Source organism: Engraulis encrasicolus, chromosome 15 (genome assembly GCF_034702125.1).
Source record: "Engraulis encrasicolus isolate BLACKSEA-1 chromosome 15, IST_EnEncr_1.0, whole genome shotgun sequence".
In the NCBI taxonomy this organism is placed as follows: Eukaryota; Metazoa; Chordata; class Actinopteri; order Clupeiformes; family Engraulidae; genus Engraulis; species Engraulis encrasicolus.
The window spans coordinates 27,741,425-27,761,380 of NC_085871.1; the positions used below are offsets into that span (position 1 = coordinate 27,741,425).

Below are 19,956 nucleotides of genomic sequence, written 5' to 3' on the forward strand. Positions count from 1 at the left end.
TACTAAAATTAGGATTGACAGTGAATATTTACTGACTTAACCACTACAAAAAATCACTAAATGATATAGTCACATCTGCTGATGATGTTTATAATTAGTAACAATGGATATTAAAGAGAGAGAGAGAGAGAGAGAGAGCGAGGGAGAGAGAGAAATACTTGCATGGATAGTTCATATTTTATTGATGTTTGCTTTTTGATCCGTGTATTCTGTGTTTGAGGAGTATTTGGGAACTGTGTCCAATGTTGGTTTAGTGTTGTAAACTGAAGTTTAGCTCATGTTAGAAGAGACTATTGGTCTCCAGTCAAGTCATTCATTGACAGTCTCTGGAGATTGACAGATTGACTCATTGACAGCCTCTGCAGTCTCTGCAAAAAAGAAATCAGGTTCATGAGATTAGTTACATTACACGTGTGCATGTGTGTGTCTGTTTGTGCGTGTGTGCGTGTGTGTGTGTGTGTGTGTGTGTGTGTGTGTGTGTGTGTGTGTGTGTCTGTGTCTGTGTCTGTGTCTGTGTGTGCAGGTGTGTGTTTTTGTGAGTGGGTGTGTGTGCATGTGTGTGTGTGTTTGTGAGTGTGAGTGTGTGTGTGTCAGCCAGTGCACGTTTCTTTTAGGTATGTGTGCACGTGTGTGTGTATTTGTAACAATTACTTATCCACATGTAAAAAAGTAACAGTTCAGAGAGTACTCACCATTGACATCAATGTCCACCACAGTATTCACCACAGCACTGCTAATGCCGACTTTGACTTCGCTGACGACCCGCTCGGTCATTGTGTCATGTACAAAGTTCATTTCGGCTTCCTCCAACAAAGGCACAAAGATGCCCAACACGTACACCAGAAGCCCCTGCACAGACCTCCTTGCAAATGCATAGACAGGTTCCAAGTCTGCATTGTCTGTTATGGACACATTTCTGGCACTCATGTGCTCGAAGACCTTGTCAACTAGTGTTCGGACGAACGGTTGGAGGACTCCGTTTTCCATCAGCTGATTGATCTTTCCTGTCCCAGTCACTACGTCGTCCTGACCGCGGCGCACTCTGTCCATCACCCCCTTGATGGCCGCTGTGGCTTCAGCGATGTCTTTAAACTCCATAGAGGTAATCTCCACAGGAGGGGGGCTGCTGCTACTGGTCAAATTGCCAGCAGAGGTCCTCAGTGCAACTGCCTCTGTGGGCACCACCTCCTGTGAGGGGGTGTCAGCGGGTGTTTCCTGGGCAACCTGAGGTTGCTTTGACTGTTTTGTGAAAACGCCTTTCAGCTTGCTACCAATCTGCAAGCGGCTAGATTTTTTGCTAGTGCTAGTCGCATCGGATACGGTTTCTGGGCTAAGGGATACTTTAGCTGTTTGATCTTCGGGTAAGGAAGCAGATGCTTCAGTGGGCACGCATGTGGCAGACAGGTCAAGGGAAGAACTTGCTGTCTGTTCCACAGAAGACGATACTGCAGCTTCGGGGGTGCTGCTCTCTGCAGCCTGTGGTAGAACGGACTCCTGGGAGTCCTCTGGCACTTTGGGTTCTTCACTAACATTCCTCGGTTGCCTGGAAAAGAAGTTTCTAAAGCTCCTCCCAAAACTGCGTTTGTTGCCACTCTCTGCAGGCACTGCCACAGCCGGCAGTGGTTCTGAGACAGGAGGCGCTTGACTCTCTTCATTAGTTATTTCGATTTTGTCCGGCACATCAGATTCACGATTGTCACCTCCTTGTCCATTAGAGGGAGCCGTGGTTTGGTCATCCTGGAGGCAGGTCTGAGATGAAGAAGCTATGGTTTGCTCTACGGGTGTCCCAGACTCTACCAAGGCTACATCTGGACCCTTGGCACCACCCTTTGGTTCCACTGTGGAAGACAACGTGTCCAGTATGTCCAATTGTGCCGCTGGCTTTTGTGGTTTGGAGAAGAGACCTGTCAATTTCTTCCCGAAGCGAGGCCGGTTGGTATCTGCTGGCGCGGCAGGAGGTGATTCTTGAGGTGAGTCTTGAGGCACATGGCTCACATCAGCAGTGTCCATGTGTGGTTCCGGTTCTGCGACATTAAGCCCAGTGCATTCGCTCTTGTAATCTGTGCCATCACATGAGGCCAAACGGTCTTCCTTGTAAACCGTTTCATACGCTAAATCTATGGATTGCTGTACAACTGCCTCGGAGGCAAGCGATATAGTATCAGGGCCATCTCCTCTTTGCACCAGGGCTGGCAAGGGCAGGGCATGATCGTCGTCCTCAGGTGGTACTACTGCAGGGGGAACATTCTGTGGTTTCTTGCCAAAGAGACCTTTCAACTTCCTTCCAACGCCGTTCTTGTTTTTGTCCGTTGCAACCACATCTGTTATCTCGGACGTCTCTTTGCCATCGCTGGAGGCAAGCTGCTCGTCCCCAGGACAGGGTTGAAATTCTGTGGCTGTTGCATCTAAAGACTGTGGAGCGCACTCTGGGACAGTTTCCTCATCAGGGATCACCTCCGGGGTCTCTGTAGGTCTCTTTTTCTTAGCAAAGATTTTCACGACTTTCCCAGTCTTGGGCTTGGCTGGGGTTGGAGATGACTGGCTTGCTGTGGTGTCTGCAACTGGTTCTGTGGTGGTCTGATGTTGAAGTGCTCCACTATCTGAAGCCAGCTGTTCACCTGCCTCCTGCGGTTGAGCAGTCTCTTCAGTTCTCTCAGTGACACTATCAAGAGGTTTTGCACATTCAGCTGTACATTCCTCATTACTTGAGGAGACTGTGTGCTCATCCTGGACACAGACTTTTCCATCGTCCAGGCTTTGTTGCTTGCCAAACATATTTTTAAATTTCCTACCTAAGCTGTTCTTTTTATGATCAGCAGACACATTGACCACAGTTTCAGGGAGAGGAGATGCATGAGTCCCCGGTGAAGGCTCTGCCTCAATTTTGTCTCCTTGTTCATTCTTACAAGCTTCAATATCTGAGGACTGCTGTGCAGGTGGTTCAGATGATTGTATTGCAGCCTCAGAATCCTCAGTCTGTGGCACAGAAGCAGCTACCTCTGGAGTTTCGCTAGGAGTCTCTGCGCTGGATGGAGGTTTGGTTAACATTTTCTTTAATTTCACACCCACACTGCCAACCTTAGAGGATGGACTTTTGGATCTTGATCTGGATCTGGACTGTGGATCTGTTGCTGCACCTGCAGGTGTATTGACTGCATCTTCAGAGCGTGTCTGGGCCTCATCTGCTGCAGGAGGAGGAAGATTTGTATCAGCAGCTGACTGCTGTGATGGTGCCTGAAGATCAACATCTGTTTGACAAGAATTGTCAAGGTTGCCAATATCTTGGCAAGGCTTTTCAAGGCTAACCTCCTCTCGGCAACCATCCTGATCTGTCTCTGGCACAGGGGTCACTGTCTCTTGGGTGACAGTAGGTGTTCCTGCTGGAGGAGGGCTCGAAGTTCTGGTAAACATTTGCTTAAGTTTCTTACCCACATTAGGATTGCCAACCTTATGAGATGGGCTTGTGGGTCTTGCAGAGGAGGAAATCTCAGTGCTCGTTGGTGTTGTAACGTCAGCTGTGTCGGCAGTAGTCAACGCAACTTCTTCTGAATGAATCTCATTTGAAATTGGCTGCTGAGATGATACCTCGAGGTCAGTGTTGCCTTGGGGAGAATTCTCAACGTCAACATCCTGCTGGCAACCCTCCTCAGTTGAAGGCTCCACACCTGATTCTGCCACAATGTCTTGGGACCCAAAAAGCGCATGGAATATCCTGACTTTAATTTGAGTGTTGCCGAGGATACGGTATAGTTTTCTTTGAATTGATACTTTGGAGGCATGCTTCGTGATGGGTTCCGCTTCTTCTTTTTCTTGGCTCGGCAAGATCTCTTCAGGTGTGTTTTGGGCAGTGTCTACTTCAGGCTCAGTAGTTTTTTCACTTATTTCCTCTTCCTTTTGCTTTTCCAACATCTCAATTTCCTTCGGCTGAACACTCTCATAGAGTTCTTCCAATTCAGTCACAATAGTGCCAACGATTCCTCGAGCCTCATCATGTATAGATTTGACAGAGGCCACTGACAGAGTACTGCCACCATGATGTAATACCACAGTGGTGTCTTCATGGCTTGATGAAGGAGCAGCCGAACTAAGCAGAATGTTCTGAACATCCTCTGAAGCTTTGTTGATGTTCTCCTCAGCATAAAGACGATCTTTGTTGCTATGGAGACTTGTGTTAGACTGGGCAGATTCTGTGATGATCTCAGGGTCAGGTAGAGCCATTAGGTCAGACAGTGTTTTACAAACTTCTGGTGTAATGGTCAGTTCTTCTGAGTCCTTGGGTTTTGATTTCAAGCGTTTTGGAAACGTCTTCATTTTGTTGACCATCGAGTTAAGTTGTGAAATAAATTGCAGCTTAGGTTTTGTAACATCAGTTGAGGACCCATGCAATGAGTCCAGGACAGTGGCAAAGACCTCTTTGGTCACTGGAGCCACTTGAACTTCAGGGACCTCCTTAGTAGATTCCACGTTGCACTGTTGGACTCTATGTAAGGCAATTTGTGAAAACAATTACTTATGGTAACAGTTTTGTCAAAGTTAAATTATCTTCCAACATGCTTTGGCATTGAGTGATTAATTTCACACAGAGAAATGGAAGTACACTGTATGCCCAGATGGCTCACCAATGTCACAGCCAACATAAACTTGTCGCATCAGCAGTATCTTTTTTTTTTCAGAATAATTATTCTATTTACCTTCTAAGGTACAGTGCGGTTTCATAAAAGATCCTCCTGGTGCCCTTTTTACAGTTTGGGGTAAAATGTTGTTCTTTACAGATCACCACTGCATTGTACTTCAGGCTGAATTTACACTACCACGAAACACAGTGTCAGAGTATCAGTGTAACGTGTGAAAACGATTTGTGTATGGCTTGCGTTGCCAAAGCAGCAGGGTATGGATACCAGAGATGGCTTGCGAACAGACACGTGTATAGCTTGTGCTGCCAAACCTGCAGGGCATTTATACTAAAGATGCCTTGCTTTTCCACAATTCACCTTGCCTGGTTAACACCAGACCTAATCACAAGTGAGATTAGGTCTGGGGAGTTGCCTATTGTAAATTCCGTAGGGGGCAGAATACTTGGCTATTAAGACACACTGCCCTGCTCTCTGATTGGGCAGAGAAACTGTTAAGGTCGGAATGCTTGGCCATTATGACACAGGGCCCATGATCTTGGACGTTATGAGTCATCCTCGCCAGACTGTCTTTCAGATCGAAACGATTGTGTAGAACTAAAGGCAGTATGGGAGTTCCCAGGCTACAATTCACCAAGGCTACTTCACAAACTCAGTGACAGGCACAAAACATAGCCTAGCGACATGGACATGGTATAATAAGGATGGCAACTAGACCTCAGCTTCAACGTTTATTCATTTTTCAATGTGTATGGACGGTATACAGTAACAATGGACAATGCATCCACAACGAAAACAACTCTAACATGCTGTAGTGAAAACACCTTAGAAGGTATATTATATAATAATGAGTTGGTACATCCTGTAGGTGCCTTTTCAAAGGGAACTTTGACTAACTACCCATGTGACAGTTAATACTTAGGCACACAATGGTACTTCCATGTCTCTGTTTTGTGTTTATGTGTTTATCAATCATCATTGCTGCAATAACTTGAAGTGAAAGCTTCAATGGCTATACCGTTGTTGATAGCTGGAAGATAAGATGGTTTTCTTCTCCTCAATTTCTGCCATGGTTTCAAAAATGTTATTCCGAACTCTATCCTCAGTCCATGAAGCAAACATCTTTGCAAGGTCCTCCGCAGTCATCTATTATGACATGATAAATGAAGTTGTCCAAATGCATGAACAAAATAAATGCATGAACAAAAATATAATTGAAAGGAACAGGACAATTGTATGAATGAAGTAAACAAAATGTATTATTAACACAGTAAATTAAGCTAATAACACATCAATAACGGCTGGTAGAAAGAAGTACAAATAGATATATTTAGTGTATTCAAAATTCTGAATAACAATGCAACTCATTTCAGTTTGTAACATTTCATCATGATTAATAAGGTATTGGACGGTATCATCATAACACATTTTGGAATGCTTCAAATAATTAAAAATTAAAAAAAGGTTTTTGTGTACTCACATTATCACGTACGCCGTAACAAAGAGCCTGGAATTTCCTGTTTGTTTAAATAAATGCCATTAATTAAGGCAATGCTTTGCAAGTGCTATCAAATATAAATGCACTACAATGTACAAACCCCAACTCCGATGAAGTTGGGACGTTTGGTAAACAGTGAATAAAATCAAAATGCTATCATTTTCAAAACATTCAATCTATTCATTAGATGGAGAATAGTGAAAAGACAACATATTAAGTGTTAAAACTGAGAAAAAATATTGTTTTGGGGGACATATGTACTCATTTCTAATTTGATAAATCCAACACGTCTCAAAAGAGTTGGGACGGGGACAATAAATGGCAGCAAATGTCGAGGAAGACTAAAAACAAAACAAAAGACAACACTTAACAGTTAAATACATTAACCGATGAGATGATTTTATATAAAAAACAGTGTTAATTCCTATCTTGGACATGATTTCACCAGCTTAAATGTTGGGTGTATTCCTTTTCATGTTTTGCAATGTTTTCCTTTCTGTAGTGCTTACAGTGTGACAGGTCTTGACCAAAAACCCACCATTTTATCACCTGCTGGTCCTTATGATGGAGCCAAACTGTTAATACATAGTAGAGAATGCAATTTGACCTTACTATGTGTTGACATGTGTATGATTGACTAATGTGTATTCTGTACCACTACTGTATCGGTTCCACGCCACAAGGGGGTGTTATTGATTTGACATGAGATGTGTATGATTGGTGACGTCACACCCCCTATATATATGTATGTTCTGGAATCGATCATTCTCTTGAGTGCCCTTGAGCCATGACCCAACCGCTCTTGAGCAGTGTGTTTATCATACTTTAAATAAATATGCCTTGAGGCTGACGTGAGGTATTCGTCTTCGACTCTTTCTGAAACCTGCACATTGGACTTCTGCTGTGATTGTAGCGCTCCTGCTAACAGGTTATGGGCCCAGTATCGAAGACAATGTGCAGTAACGGAAAGTGGCGAACGTTAGCTAGTCAGCTAAAAGTGTGGTAGCTAGTTAGCGCGCTAAAACCGGGAACGCTAACGGAAAGCTGAGGAGAATGGCGCATCAAAAGGCAAAGTGGCCGGTGTTTGACGGTAGGGCTGAAGAATACGAGCTCTGGGAGGAACGGATGCTGTGTTGTATGCATCGTGTCGGATTAAAAGACACTATTCTTCACGAGCCTGGTGGACCGCTGACAGCCGAGGAACAAGCCAAGGATGACGAGCTGAACGCTGATGCTTACTGCTCGTTGGCGCCGTTACTCGATAACGTGAGTCTGGGACTGATATTCAGAGACTGTAAAAATAATGGACGCGAGAGTCTGAAGGTGCTGAAAGAGCACTACATTGGCAAAGGTAGGCCACGAATTGTTTCATTGTACATAACGTTAACCTCGCTGAAGAAAGCGGACACAGAGACTGTGACTGAGTACATTATCCGGGCAGAGCAGATCACCACAGCGCTCAGAGGTGCAGGCGAGGCACCGAGTGAGGGACTGATGATGGCAATGATTATGCGGGGACTACCAGAAATGTACAAACCTTTTTCGCTGATGGTAACCCACGGCGTAGCGGAGATGAAGTTAGCAGAGTTCAAGGCTAAGCTACGAAACTTCGAGGCTTCGGAGGATGCTGAGCCAGTAGCCGAGTTGGCGGGAGAAAGGGTTCTGAAGGCTCGCGCAGCCCTGAGGAAAAAGAACGGCGGCGGATCTTCGACAGAGATGGCGTGTTGGCGGTGCGGAGAGAAGGGACATCGGAAAGATGACTGCGCAAGAGAAGTTTGGTGCGGTTCCTGTAAAAGCACGAGCCACAGCGACAAAGCCTGCAGGAAGACCGAGCGCACACAGAGGTCCAGGTGTGCTCGCGCTGAAGACCACGGCGGTGGCGACAGCAGAGGCAACGGCAGCGGCGGTGGTAGCAGCAGTAGCAGAGGCAACGGTAGCAGCGGTGGTGGCGACAGCAGAGGCAACGGTAGCAGCGGCAGCGGTGGTGGCAACAGCAGAGGCAACGGCAGCGGTGGTGGCAGCAACAGCAGAAGCGGCGGCGGCGGCGGCGGCAGTGGTGACAGTAGCAGAGGCGGCGGCAGCAGTCGTGGCAGCGGCGGCGGTGGTAGCAGTGGCGGTCGGGCAGCGAGTGGTGGTCGGATCGAGGCGCGGGGACCCGCGAAAGACGACTTCACATTCCGGGTGGACACCTGCAAGCCAGCGCAGCAGCGGCAGATCGAGAGAGGGCTGATCGTCGACACAGGCGCGACATCCCACATGCTGAACGACAGGAGCCGGTTCAAGTCCTTCGACAGCTCGTTCAAGCCGGAGAGCCACAGCATGGAGCTGGCCGACGGGAGGCGGACATTCGGGTTGGCGGAAGGCAGAGGAGACGCACAGGTGTGTCTCACTGACAGCGACGGACGAATATGCACAGTGACTCTGAAGAGCGCCCTGTACATCCCTTCGTTCCCACAGGAACTCTTCTCCGTGAAGTGTGCCACTGCACACGGTGCCAAGGTACTTTTCGAAGAAGGTAACAATGTTCTTGTGGCGTCTAATGGTGCAAGGTTTAACATTGATGTGTGTGACAGAATGTACTACTTGCCGACCGAATGTGATGAAAGTGATGTGTGCAATGTTAGCCATGATATCCAAACCTGGCATGAGATAATGGGGCATTGTAATTACGATGACATACTGAAACTGCAAGATGTTACAGTAGGCATGCACATTAAAGGTGCAAAGCGTAAGCCTGACAAGGAATGTCATGTATGCATAGAGGGAAAGTTTACTCAGTCGAGAAACAGAAATGCAACTGACAAGGTGAAAACACCACTTGAGCTTGTGAATACTGATCTAGCTGGTCCAGTGACAAATGGTTCCATAGATGGTTACAAATACATGCAGTCATTCACAGATGTGTGCACAGGAGTAGTATTCACATACTTTCTCAAAGCAAAGAGTGATGCCGTACAGGCTACTGAAAAATTCCTGGCAGATGTAGCGCCTTATGGCAATGTGAAATGCATCCGGTCAGACAACGGGACCGAGTACACAAGCAGAGAGTTTAAGACACTCCTGCGAAAGAACAAAATCAGACACGAGACGTCCTGTCCTTACTCCCCACACCAGAACGGCATAGCTGAGAGGGAAGGGCGTACTCTCTTTGAAATGGCAAGGTGTAAACTGATTGACAGCAACTTACCTAAGAGTTTATGGCATTATGCCGTTCAGGAAGCTGCATACACCAGAAACAGATGCTTTAACAAGCACATTGGCACAACACCGTACACAGCACTGACAGGGAAGAAGTGTGATCTAGCCCAGATGCACAAATTCGGGTCCGAGTGTTATGCGTACAAACAAGACAAAGGTAAACTAGATCCCAGGTGTGAGAAGGGGCTCTTTGTAGGGCACGACAAGGGCAGCCCCGCCTATCTAGTTTACTACCCCACCAAGGGAAAAGTCCAGAAGCACAGACTGGTAAAGTTTATTACTAAAACCACATGTGACAGTGAGACTCAGACGCAGGACTTAGAATTTCACCCCATTATAACTACTGACAAGACAGACGCACCACAGCCTAGTGCTCAGAGCACAGACACCCAGACTGACAGTCCACAATCCCCAGAGGATGATGGTGAGGAGCACCACATGGTGACACCACAGGCCCCAAGCAGTGGGAGGTACCCCACTAGAGAGCGTAAGCCCCCGAGTTACCTCAGTGCTTACTCTACTCAGGAAGACAGTGATGGTGATGATGATAGTACACTCACCAGTGTCGACTATTGTTACCGAGCAGTGTGTGGCGTGCCACTGACCTTTAAGCAGGCTATGGCATCACCACAAGCAGGTAAATGGAAGAGGGCAATGGACGAGGAAATGCAGTCACTAGAGGAGAACCAGACCTTTACCCTGACCAAATTGCCAGAGGGCAGAAAGACAGTGGGAGGTAGGTGGGTGTACTCAATTAAAGAGGGTGGTGACGGACGTGAACAGTACAAGGCCAGATTTGTGGCGAAGGGGTATAGCCAGAGAGAGGGGATAGACTATAGTGAAACATTCTCCCCCACGGCAAACATGACGAGTGTGCGTGTACTCATGCAAAAGGCAGCCCAGGAGAACTTGGTGCTACACCAAATGGACGTAAAGACAGCATACTTACACGCACCCATTGACCGAGACATTTACATGGAGCAACCTGACGGGTATGAAAAAGTTGGAAACAATCTAGTGTGTAAACTGCAGAAATCAATTTATGGTTTAAAACAGTCTGGACGCAACTGGAATGAGATGCTGCACCAATGTTTGGTAAATGACAACTTCACACAGAATCCAGCAGATCATTGTGTATACACAAAAGAGTCAGAGCAGGCAGGGAAGGTCATAATTGTCATTTGGGTGGATGATCTTATCATCGCAGCAAGCAACACGAGAAGCCTCGAGCAGGTAAAAGCAATGCTTTCGAGCAGGTTTAAAATGAAAGACCTGGGCAAGTTGAAACACTTTCTAGGCATAGACTTCAGTCAGACTGATGAATGTGTAACCATGTCACAACAGAGATGGGAAGATGACACTTGTTTATTGTCCTACAGATGAGATGATAGCAGATGCTATGGCCAAGCCTGTCTCAAAGGTTAAACTGAGGAAATTTTCAGGAGTCATGTTTGGTAGTAGTGTCTGACATGTTGTAAATATGTTAAGTACTGTGTGTACTATGTGAAATGTTTTTGATTTAATTCTGTGTGTATATTCTGATTGTTAAAAGCTGTACAGGATACGAGTCACTCATAAGTGGGAGTGTTGACGTGTATGATTGACTAATGTGTATTCTGTACCACTACTGTATCTGTTCCACGCCACAAGGGGGTGTTATCGATATGAGATGTATATTATTGGCGACGTCACACCCCCTATATATATGTATGTTCTGGAATCGATCATTCTCTTGAGTGCCCTTGAGCCATGACCCAACCGCTCTTGAGCAGTGTGTTTATCATACTTTAAATAAATATGCCTTGAGGCTGACGTGAGGTATTCGTCTTCGACTCTTTCTGAAACCTGCACATTGGACTTCTGCTGTGATTGTAGCGCTCCTGCTAACACTATGTGGCAGTAACCGAAGATCTCCCTTCAAAATATAATGCATGAGTGGCTTTTCATGCTGTTTAAAACCCATTTATACCATTCAGCACTGTATTTAACTCTACAGATGAGTGAGAACATCTTAACCAATGCACTACTGCACCCGCATGCCATCATGGAGGCTGACTTTTGAAGCTAGCACTAACACAAGTTGGATGGTCCATTTTTACTGTAGCACAGGATGTGCAATGCTCTATTATTGTCAAAAAGAATGGACTTCTACAACTTCTGCTGACTTCTGTAAGCAAAGGACAGTTTCCCATGTCTTCTGGGTCTATTTCAAGTGAGCTCAGGTGCTTAGGAGAATGTTACACCCCTGTATCATTTTCATGCATTAAGCATTCTTAATATGGTAAATTTTCAATAGCTCTAGCACTCCAGGAATTAGAGTGAGACTACAGCCAATATATATTTCATGATGTCATGAACCTATACAATGATTTTATTAACAAAAATATGTCTTATATACACTCAATCGTGGTAAATCAAAGGGAATTCAAAAAATGTATGTAATAACTATGGTAATTATTCCCTTTGCATCTTTAATTCTGAGTGACTCAGCCTCTCTGTGATGATCTTATACCTGGACACCTATATTGTCCGTCAGTACAATTCATTTTGAAATGTTCTTCTTTGTTGTTTTATCTTATTTGGATGTTTACTAAATTTCACTGATCCCCGTCCCAACTCTTTTGAGACGTGTTGGATTTATCAAATTAGAAATGAGTACATATGTCCCCCAAAACAATATTTTTTCTCGGTTTTTTTAACACTTGATATGTTTGTCTTTTTCACTATTCTCCATCTAATGAATAGATTGAATGTTTTGAAAATGATAGCATTTTGATTTTATTCACTGTTTACCAAACGTCCCAACTTCATCGGAGTTGGGGTTTGTAGAATATTTTTTTTTAATTATATGATCTTCAACGACAGTCTTACAGTATTTAAGTATTTTACCATATTATACTTCTAGACAAACACTTACAGAATTGTATAGAGGAAAAGGTATAAGCCTGTGGTTCTCAACCTTTTTTTTTTCAATAAACGCCCCCTGGACCTCATCATAAGCTGCCTAATGTCCCACTGACCTCATCATAAGCCTGCCAACAACACCCCCCTTAGTATTAAAAAAAAATAAAATGGACTAAAGCCTTCCAATGGCAACGAGCACCGTCCCTCTCAACTGTACCCTTCTCAACGCCCCTTTTGAGAAACACTGGTATAGGCCTGTAGCCTGATACAACAGACTAAATGTAAGATTGGATGAAAAAATGTTTTGCCGCCAGCGGGTGGCGCTAGTTTACTAGGCTAATAGGCATGTGTGCAAGATTTGAGGACATACGGGGTGGGCAGTCTGAGGATGTCATACAGCAGCTCCAGCCTCTCTGCCTCTGGTGAGCTGTCTGGGGAACACGGCCTTGAAGAGTCCAGTGGATCTGGCTGTGACTCATCTTTTGCAAACTTCTCCATATTCTCCACTACTTCTTTCACAGTGAGGCCTACAAAGCACAATAGAACACATCACAAACTACCAGCAAAGAATACCAGTGTGCAGTGATTCATCCTTTAATTTTCTTGGATTACTTTTACTGCACATCACCAGCACCTGGACAGTGGTTGTGCACAGGGACTCTACTTTAAGCGCAATAGAACACACTCACACATAGCCTACCTACTCCAATTTCACTGCACGTTTTCTCCATTTTCACGGCAGGTTTCACTATACAATTCTATGCATGTGACAAATAAAATCCCTTGCAGCTACAGTATATACACATTAAATGAAACTTAAGACCAGTCTCATGGAAGCTGGATTAATGGAAACGGTATCTTGTTGTTTTGCTATATCACACCCAAACTGGGAATATGAAAATGCTGTTGAACTCTGTCCATGTTGACCACCACTGCCTATGGATTGCAATGGCCTACAGCAGGGGTCCCCAACCTTTCTGGGTCTGAGGGCTACCAAGGGCTACCCGAGGCCTACTGAGGGCTACCCGAAGGCTACTTTTGTTCAAAATCCTCTACTGATGTCTTGGCATCATTCTCAAATCACACTATTATTAAATGATAATTTGCTTATAGGTTATAAAGAATAAATAATCTCATATTTAAATTAAGAAGAGTGTTAAGCTTAACTGTGACTAAAATCTGGTAGTCATCACTGTTTATTAACATGCTTGGCGGGCACCTCAGAAGCTGACCTTGGTGACACCTGTCCAACAGCATGCTCTCCACAGCTGACTGGCACAACATTGATTGTATGGTATTGTCTACTCTGGACTAGTGGTTTTCAATGTGTGGGCATGGGAGCCCTGGAGGGCCACAAGGGGGTGCTAGGGGGGTCACAGGTTGGTATGAAGAGTATAGCACACCAAAAGATAATATAATAATCTGAACAACTAACGGAAAACAAAGTAAAAGAAAAACAAAACCGGCAACTGGGGCCTCATGGTTAAGTTTGAGAAAACATGGTCTAGGCCAGCATGCTGTGAACTGTGCAGTCTCACCTCTGATGGATTCTGGCAGTTGATAGCAGTGTTACACCTCACTTCCTTCCTACTAGTGCAGATTATGGCCTCCGTTGTGCCTTGGCAATTATAAATCAAATAGTAGATGAGCACCGTTTTGTTAGGCAAGAGTAGACCTACAACATTATCCATCACTTTAGGCCTATTTATCGGTAGATTACCAACAACGTTATTATGCAGGAAGCATCTCCTTTAGGCTATTTATCATGTAGGAAATATTAGCTTTATTTCCTTACTCTTGGTGCAAAATTCTCTTTTCCCCCAATATCTAAGGCTACTTACCGAAAGCGCACAACCGCTAGTTGGGGAGGTGAATAGGACCCACGGCAAACTGCCTTCAAGCGTCTTATTCTTTGACAGGCTCAACGTCACATAACGACCGCGGTATTTTTTAATTATTGCGTCACGGCGTTAACCACTGTGACGGAGGTCATCTTGCACCTGTTCACCCCCCTCGGGGATCGAACGTGCGACCTCGTCAACTACAATGGTTCGGCCATGGGAGACACAGTACGATACCGCTGGGCCAAGAGACTAGTCTCTCGGCCCAACGGCACGAGACTGAGACTGTATGAGGCTATCGGAGGGAGGTTTACCAACGTTCCACGCCAACTCTGTGCTAGTTAGCTCTCCCCCTTAAACCTCACTCCCATCCCGGGTCAGCGGCAGGTTAGGGCAGTCATACGCAGTTTGGTCAGCACCGTGACGCAATAAAAAAATAGTCTGATATTAATAATTTCATCATTAAAAATAATAATAATAATAAAATATATGCAGTAGTTAGGCCTAAGCCTAGGTCTTATGCAACATGAAACAAGACAAATTGTCTGCGGTCACAGTCTTAATGATATGAAACAAGACAAATAAAAGTAGGCTAGTAGGTTGCCGTCACAGTTTGCCGTAACTCCCATTCTCTCCAATGTACACGTGTGTGTGTGTGTGTGTGTGTGTGTGTGTGTGTGTGTGTGTGTGTGTCCGCGCGCGCGCGCGTCCATAGAAAGGAAGGTCCAGCACAGATTTTTTTTTTCTAGGAGGGGCTGTGGGTCCACCTCCGTGTGTATCGCGATACTAGGGTGGACTTGAACCCTGTTGCTGCGTCCTTGAAGCGGAAGTCATAAACTTGTTACATTCTATACAGAAAGTAGCAAGGAAGATGAACGTTGCTACTGATTCCAGCAGTCTTCACACGGCTGTAAAACCTATGGCTGTGTGTGCAGTGTTGTCAGTGAAACCCACTAGGGCGCTGGTTGACGAAAAGTGGCAGATAGTTGCCAACAATTTGAAGCCAAACCAAGAGGTGACACTTTACTCCATTCACCAAACTGAGGATAAAGACTGCTGGGAGGCGTATGGACACTACATCAGCGACGAACATGGAACAGTTTCTGGTGAGCTTATAACTAAACTCTTTATCTGTTAGTAATGCGTTATAGTAGGCTACATGTAAATGATAATAAACTTTACCCTATAGTGCATTCCTATGTAGTGAATGAAAACGCCTGTCTGAGACCACTAGTCTTATTTCCTAAACCAATTGTACACCGAAAACCCTCATCAATTCGTAACCCAGTAGTCTAACTTCTTTAGGCCGTAGGTAGCCTATATGAAGAAGTTAAAATCCCCCAGGTAAAAAAAGAGATTTGTGCACGTGTCTTTGACAGCTCGTGGTTGCAAAACACACCACCTGCCTGCACCCGACTGTCAGCCAATGAAACAGAGGTGTTCGAGAGATCTTCTGATAAGCACGACACTCGCCATGTGTACGTTGTGTTATTTGGCTTGTGCCCAACCCGATACGTTTCTCCAACTGCAGTTAAATGGAAAACCTGTATGTCTAGTTTTTCGCAAATAGCTGTTTTTTGTTGCCTATTATTTTGCTCCTCTGGGAGGTTACAGGTGGGTTGTTGGCTGAAACAAAGGCAAAACAATTCAAATCAGTTTGATTTAACATAGGATTTTACACATTTAAATGAATGCTAATTCTTTAAAACAGACTAGGTGTGGCGGGTGGCTGTTGCGCTTCAGGGACTGTGAGGTTGACCATAGATACTGCCGATTTTGTCCCCCACAGAGACAATTAATGTGTCATGATGTGTGCCCTTGACTGTTCATTATCAGGTGTGTTCATTTGGTAGGATCAACCCAGACTACCACATCCAATTGGCCATGAGCAAGTAGGCCTAACCATCAGCAGCACACTTCCGCTATAAGGACAGATGTGGATTTGGCATTTTATGCCATGCTACTGAGCCATGTTGCTTATTGGACCAAGACAGTGTGATCAGTGTGCAATTATTAAAGGGATTTGTGTCTTTATTGATGATAGGAGCATAGGACAGTCATAAGAAAGTGGGAGAGAGAGATGGGGCAGGGCTGGGAAATGACCCAGGCCGGACTCGAATCTGGGTCCCCATGGGCATGCAAGCCCATATGTGTGAGGCTATTTATTTCCAAAATTTACGCTGCCCATTCTCAAACTTGCCTACCGTACTTCCACTGACGATGTCCAAGCATTCATTTTTGGCTGGGAATTTTACACTTTTCAAACACAAAAAGTTGGGTTCTCTCCGCGTTCATTTGCCATTTTGAATTGAGATATCATAGACATCTTTTATCATATCATAGACATCACAACCTGCTCTGTTCAGACCAGTAAGTTAGTTATTTACTTAGTACATGATAGTCATTACCAAGATCAAAAGTGGATGGGGAATACAGTACCAAATTACACAGTGGGCCTTTAACCCGTTAAGACACAGCGTTATAAATTTGTTGTTTCCAGAATACTAATGACCAAGTAGTAGTAGTGCATTACTACTGGGCCTGTGGTATGTCATAGTATTGTAGTACTAGGTAGCTTTTTTACAGCGTGCCACTGGAGGTAAAGCGTGCATTAAGGGGCTACAATGGAACCCTGACTTTTGTCCTCCTCTTTTGAAGTCTCGAAAGATGCGAGCTCAGGTGGGACGTATACCGGAGTTGAACCCATGGGACTGCTGTGGAGCATGCACCCTGTTCCTGGTAGCAGACACGGACTCCGGTAATGCACAAAGCACCTGCTTCTAAGTAACTAGGAAGATGTCTACTAAGGCAATAACACAATAGTGCCTGCTTCTCCTAAGACAATGAATGGGTGCATAGATACTCCTCTACGGCCCTACAAATCCCAATTTTAGTATGTTCTAACATTAGTCAGGATATAATTTTAAAGGAGAATTCCTGCCAATGTAATCCCTTTGTGCAGAGCCTATGTTATAACCAAACTATCATCTGGTATCTACATGTCAAGGGTAGAGTATATGAGTAGTAGAGGGTGGAAGTAGACGAAAGAAATGTGAGCGTTCATGTTGATACCAGATGATTTCAGCCCTCTCTGAGGTCCTGGTCATTGTTAATAGGCATATGGTGTGTTTGCACCTGAACAAAAAATGCCATGTTATGAGGTACTAGCTCACACTACCCTCAAATTGCTAGACTAGCAACTTGAGGGTAGTGTGAGCAATACAACTACATGTTGAAATTGGCAGGAATTCTCCTCGTACCTACATACAAAGACGTTGTTGGCTTTGCTGTCTGTTTTGAGTACACATTACCTCTTGTGACGACGGTGATAGGTGATAGGAGGATGGTGATAGGCATAAGCAGACGGGGGGGACGGACAGTAACGGCTGAAAATCCTACACAATTAGAATGTCAAGTAAAGTAAAACATTGATAACACTTAACTTGACGCCGGTGTCATACATATGACATAACAGAGTCATAACATAATGCAGTCATGTATGTGTCATAATGTATGTATGTGTCGATTTTGTCATTAAGTGAAATTCGGTTATGGTAAAGACAGGCCTATCAATGTCAACTTTTTTCATGACCAAACGTTTAAAGGGACACTGTGCAGGAAATGGTCAAAAAAGGTACTGCAACTATGCTGCTCATTGAAACTGTCGCCTATTGCCAAATTTGACCTTTTCATGATAGTTTACTAAGTAATAAACTAATATTTTCTAGTATGGCCCAAGTACAGTTATTTTTTGCAGCTAAAAATGGCTATTTCTGGAAATTCAAAATGGCAGACCATGGAGAAGATCCCCTTTTCATGTATGAAAAGTGCAATTTTTCCAGTCATAATGAATACTTAGAATTTCATAGTGGTGGTAAATATTCATGAAAAAGGTAACTTTAGTGAATGGGTAGCATGAAGTCTGGAAATAAACAACTAAAAATCTCACACAGCGTCCCTTTAACGTAAAACATAAAACTTTTATGACATTGACATTTGACAGTTTATGACTCGCTCATGATGACTGTGTCATGATAGCCTACTGTTTTGACACTATTATGATACTGTTATGTCAGACATATGACACTGGCGTCAAGTAAAATGTAACCATAACATTAAACTTCACGTTGACACTTGATTATTCACAGTTAAATTGACTAGAACTGGCCCTGTTTACAGGATGAGAAAGAAAGATGTCACGTCTCCGATGCTGGTGAGTGTCTCTGTCTTCAGTGGTCACTTGGCTCAAGGCTTCTCTGAAAAGGACGCCCTAGCAACGGTTGTCACGGAGAGGTGGTACCTGGCACCAGGAGTACAGCGAGTGGACATCAGTGAACGAGGGGTTAAAGGCACCTTCTTCATACCACCAGGTACGGAAATAGACACACACACACAAACACACACACACACACACACACACACACACACACACACACACACACACACACACACACACACACACACACACACACACACACACACACACACACAACCCTTCTTTATACCACCAGGTAGTTTAACAGCTTTGGCCGGGCTGGGGACAAAGCAATTGGAAAAGCCCCCCCACTCAATACATACAATGTACACACACACACACACACACACACACACACACACACACACACACACTGTATTTAATCACACCACATAAAACCATAACTGGCACCATCTAGCGTGTGTCTTCTTGTCAGTGTGGCCATGGCTTGCTGTGCATACAGTATTGTGTGTGTGTGTGTGTGTGTGTGTGTGTGTGTGTGTGTGTGTGTGTGTGTGTGTGTGTGTGTGTGTGTGTGTGTGTGTGTGTGTGTGTGTGTGTGTGTGCAGGTCCGGGGCCCTTCCCTGCGGTGCTGGACATGTGGGGAGGTGGAGGGGGGCTGGTGGAGTACCGAGCAGCTCTGTTTGCATCGCACGGCTTCCTCACCATGGCACTAGAGTACCTCTCTGCCGACGAGCAACGCAGCTATGATGTCGGCACAGAATACTTTGAGGTGTGTTGGTGCGTGCGTACGTGTGTGTATCAGTCGGGCTGCAGGTGTGTGTGCTTGCGTGCGTGCGTGCGCGCGTGCGCGCGTCAGTCTGGGCAGCAGGTGTGTGTGTGTGTGTGTGTGTGTGTGTGTGTGTGTGTGTGTGTGTGTGTGTGTGTGTGTGTGTGCGGGCGTGTGTGTGTGTTCCTCAAACACGTGCATGTGTTCTTATGGTTTAATGCATAATAGGGCAAAGGCTTTTGCTCTGAACTTTCACCCAGATAAGATGTGCATGTGAACGTTGATGTAATCAGTTGTACTGAAGTAGTGTTCTGTAGCACCTTATTGTAGACACCAGTCAGCACAGCGTACTGTAGGTATGAATGATAACCAATTACATAAGAGCAGTTTTACGGTATCTGTCACAATTAAATTTAAAGATGCACTGTGTAGGATGTGGCCAGAGTAGGTACTGCAACTATGCAGCTCATTGAAACGGTGCTGCCTATTGCCAAATATGATCGTTTCATGAATATTTACAAAGTAATAAACTGATATTTACTGGTATAGCCAATGCACAGTCATTTTTGCAGCTAAAAATGTCTGGTTCTGGAAATTCAAAATGGTGGACTATGGAGAAGATCCTCCTTTTCATGTATGAAAAGTGCAATTTTCTCAGTTATAATGAATAGATGCACAGGATCCAAGATCCGGTTCCGGATCCGGCAGGATAATAGGGTTTTTCACAGGATCCGGATCTGGAAGGATCTTAAGCAGTGGATCCGGTATCCGGCAGTTACCTAAAAATCTGGATGTGGTGCATCTCTAGACTAGGTTTTTCAGTAAGTCTTTCACAACCCCAATTGCTTCATGGAGTGAAAGCTCTTTGGAAGCGGCCAGTGCAGGCAGTGTGGCAGTAA

General features: G+C 44.8%; 2 protein-coding genes across 2 annotated transcripts in view; one reads left to right on the forward strand and one right to left on the reverse strand.

Annotated features, from left to right (window-relative positions):
• Positions 1 to 96: 96 nt before the first annotated feature.
• LOC134463938 (mucin-2-like) lies at positions 97 to 14,146 on the reverse strand. Its single transcript, XM_063217314.1, has 7 exons — positions 14,073 to 14,146; positions 13,770 to 13,849; positions 12,602 to 12,758; positions 6,112 to 6,148; positions 5,650 to 5,777; positions 693 to 4,480; positions 97 to 368 (listed from the first exon to the last, which is right to left on the reverse strand). Exons 3-7 carry the CDS (start codon positions 12,727 to 12,729, stop codon positions 310 to 312), a joined length of 4,140 nt encoding a protein of 1,379 aa, XP_063073384.1. The 5' UTR covers positions 12,730 to 12,758; positions 13,770 to 13,849; positions 14,073 to 14,146; the 3' UTR covers positions 97 to 309.
• A 723-nt stretch (positions 14,147 to 14,869) lies between these two features.
• Positions 14,870 to 19,956, forward strand: part of LOC134463939 (peroxisomal succinyl-coenzyme A thioesterase-like) — a 9,813-nt gene continuing 4,726 nt past the window's right edge. Inside the window, exons 1-4 of the mRNA XM_063217315.1 lie at positions 14,870 to 15,178; positions 16,731 to 16,830; positions 18,252 to 18,442; positions 18,897 to 19,060. Of these exons, the coding sequence (XP_063073385.1) occupies positions 14,944 to 15,178; positions 16,731 to 16,830; positions 18,252 to 18,442; positions 18,897 to 19,060 (690 nt within the window). The 5' untranslated portion in view covers positions 14,870 to 14,943. The remainder of the gene's footprint in view (positions 15,179 to 16,730; positions 16,831 to 18,251; positions 18,443 to 18,896; positions 19,061 to 19,956) is intronic.

What these genes read in the sequence shown, in the direction of transcription:
- LOC134463938 (XM_063217314.1), bottom strand. Translation starts at nt 12,729, where the DNA reads ATGGAGAAGTTTGCAAAAGATGAGTCACAGCCAGATCCACTGGACTCT. An exon ending in GTTACGGCGTACGTGATAAT is followed by an intron (nt 5,778 to 6,111) that starts GTGAGTACACAA and finishes ATGTCATAATAG; the next exon opens with ATGACTGCGGAGGACCTTGC. An exon ending in GGTGGACATTGATGTCAATG is followed by an intron (nt 369 to 692) that starts GTGAGTACTCTC and finishes TCTTTTTTGCAG; the next exon opens with AGACTGCAGAGGCTGTCAAT.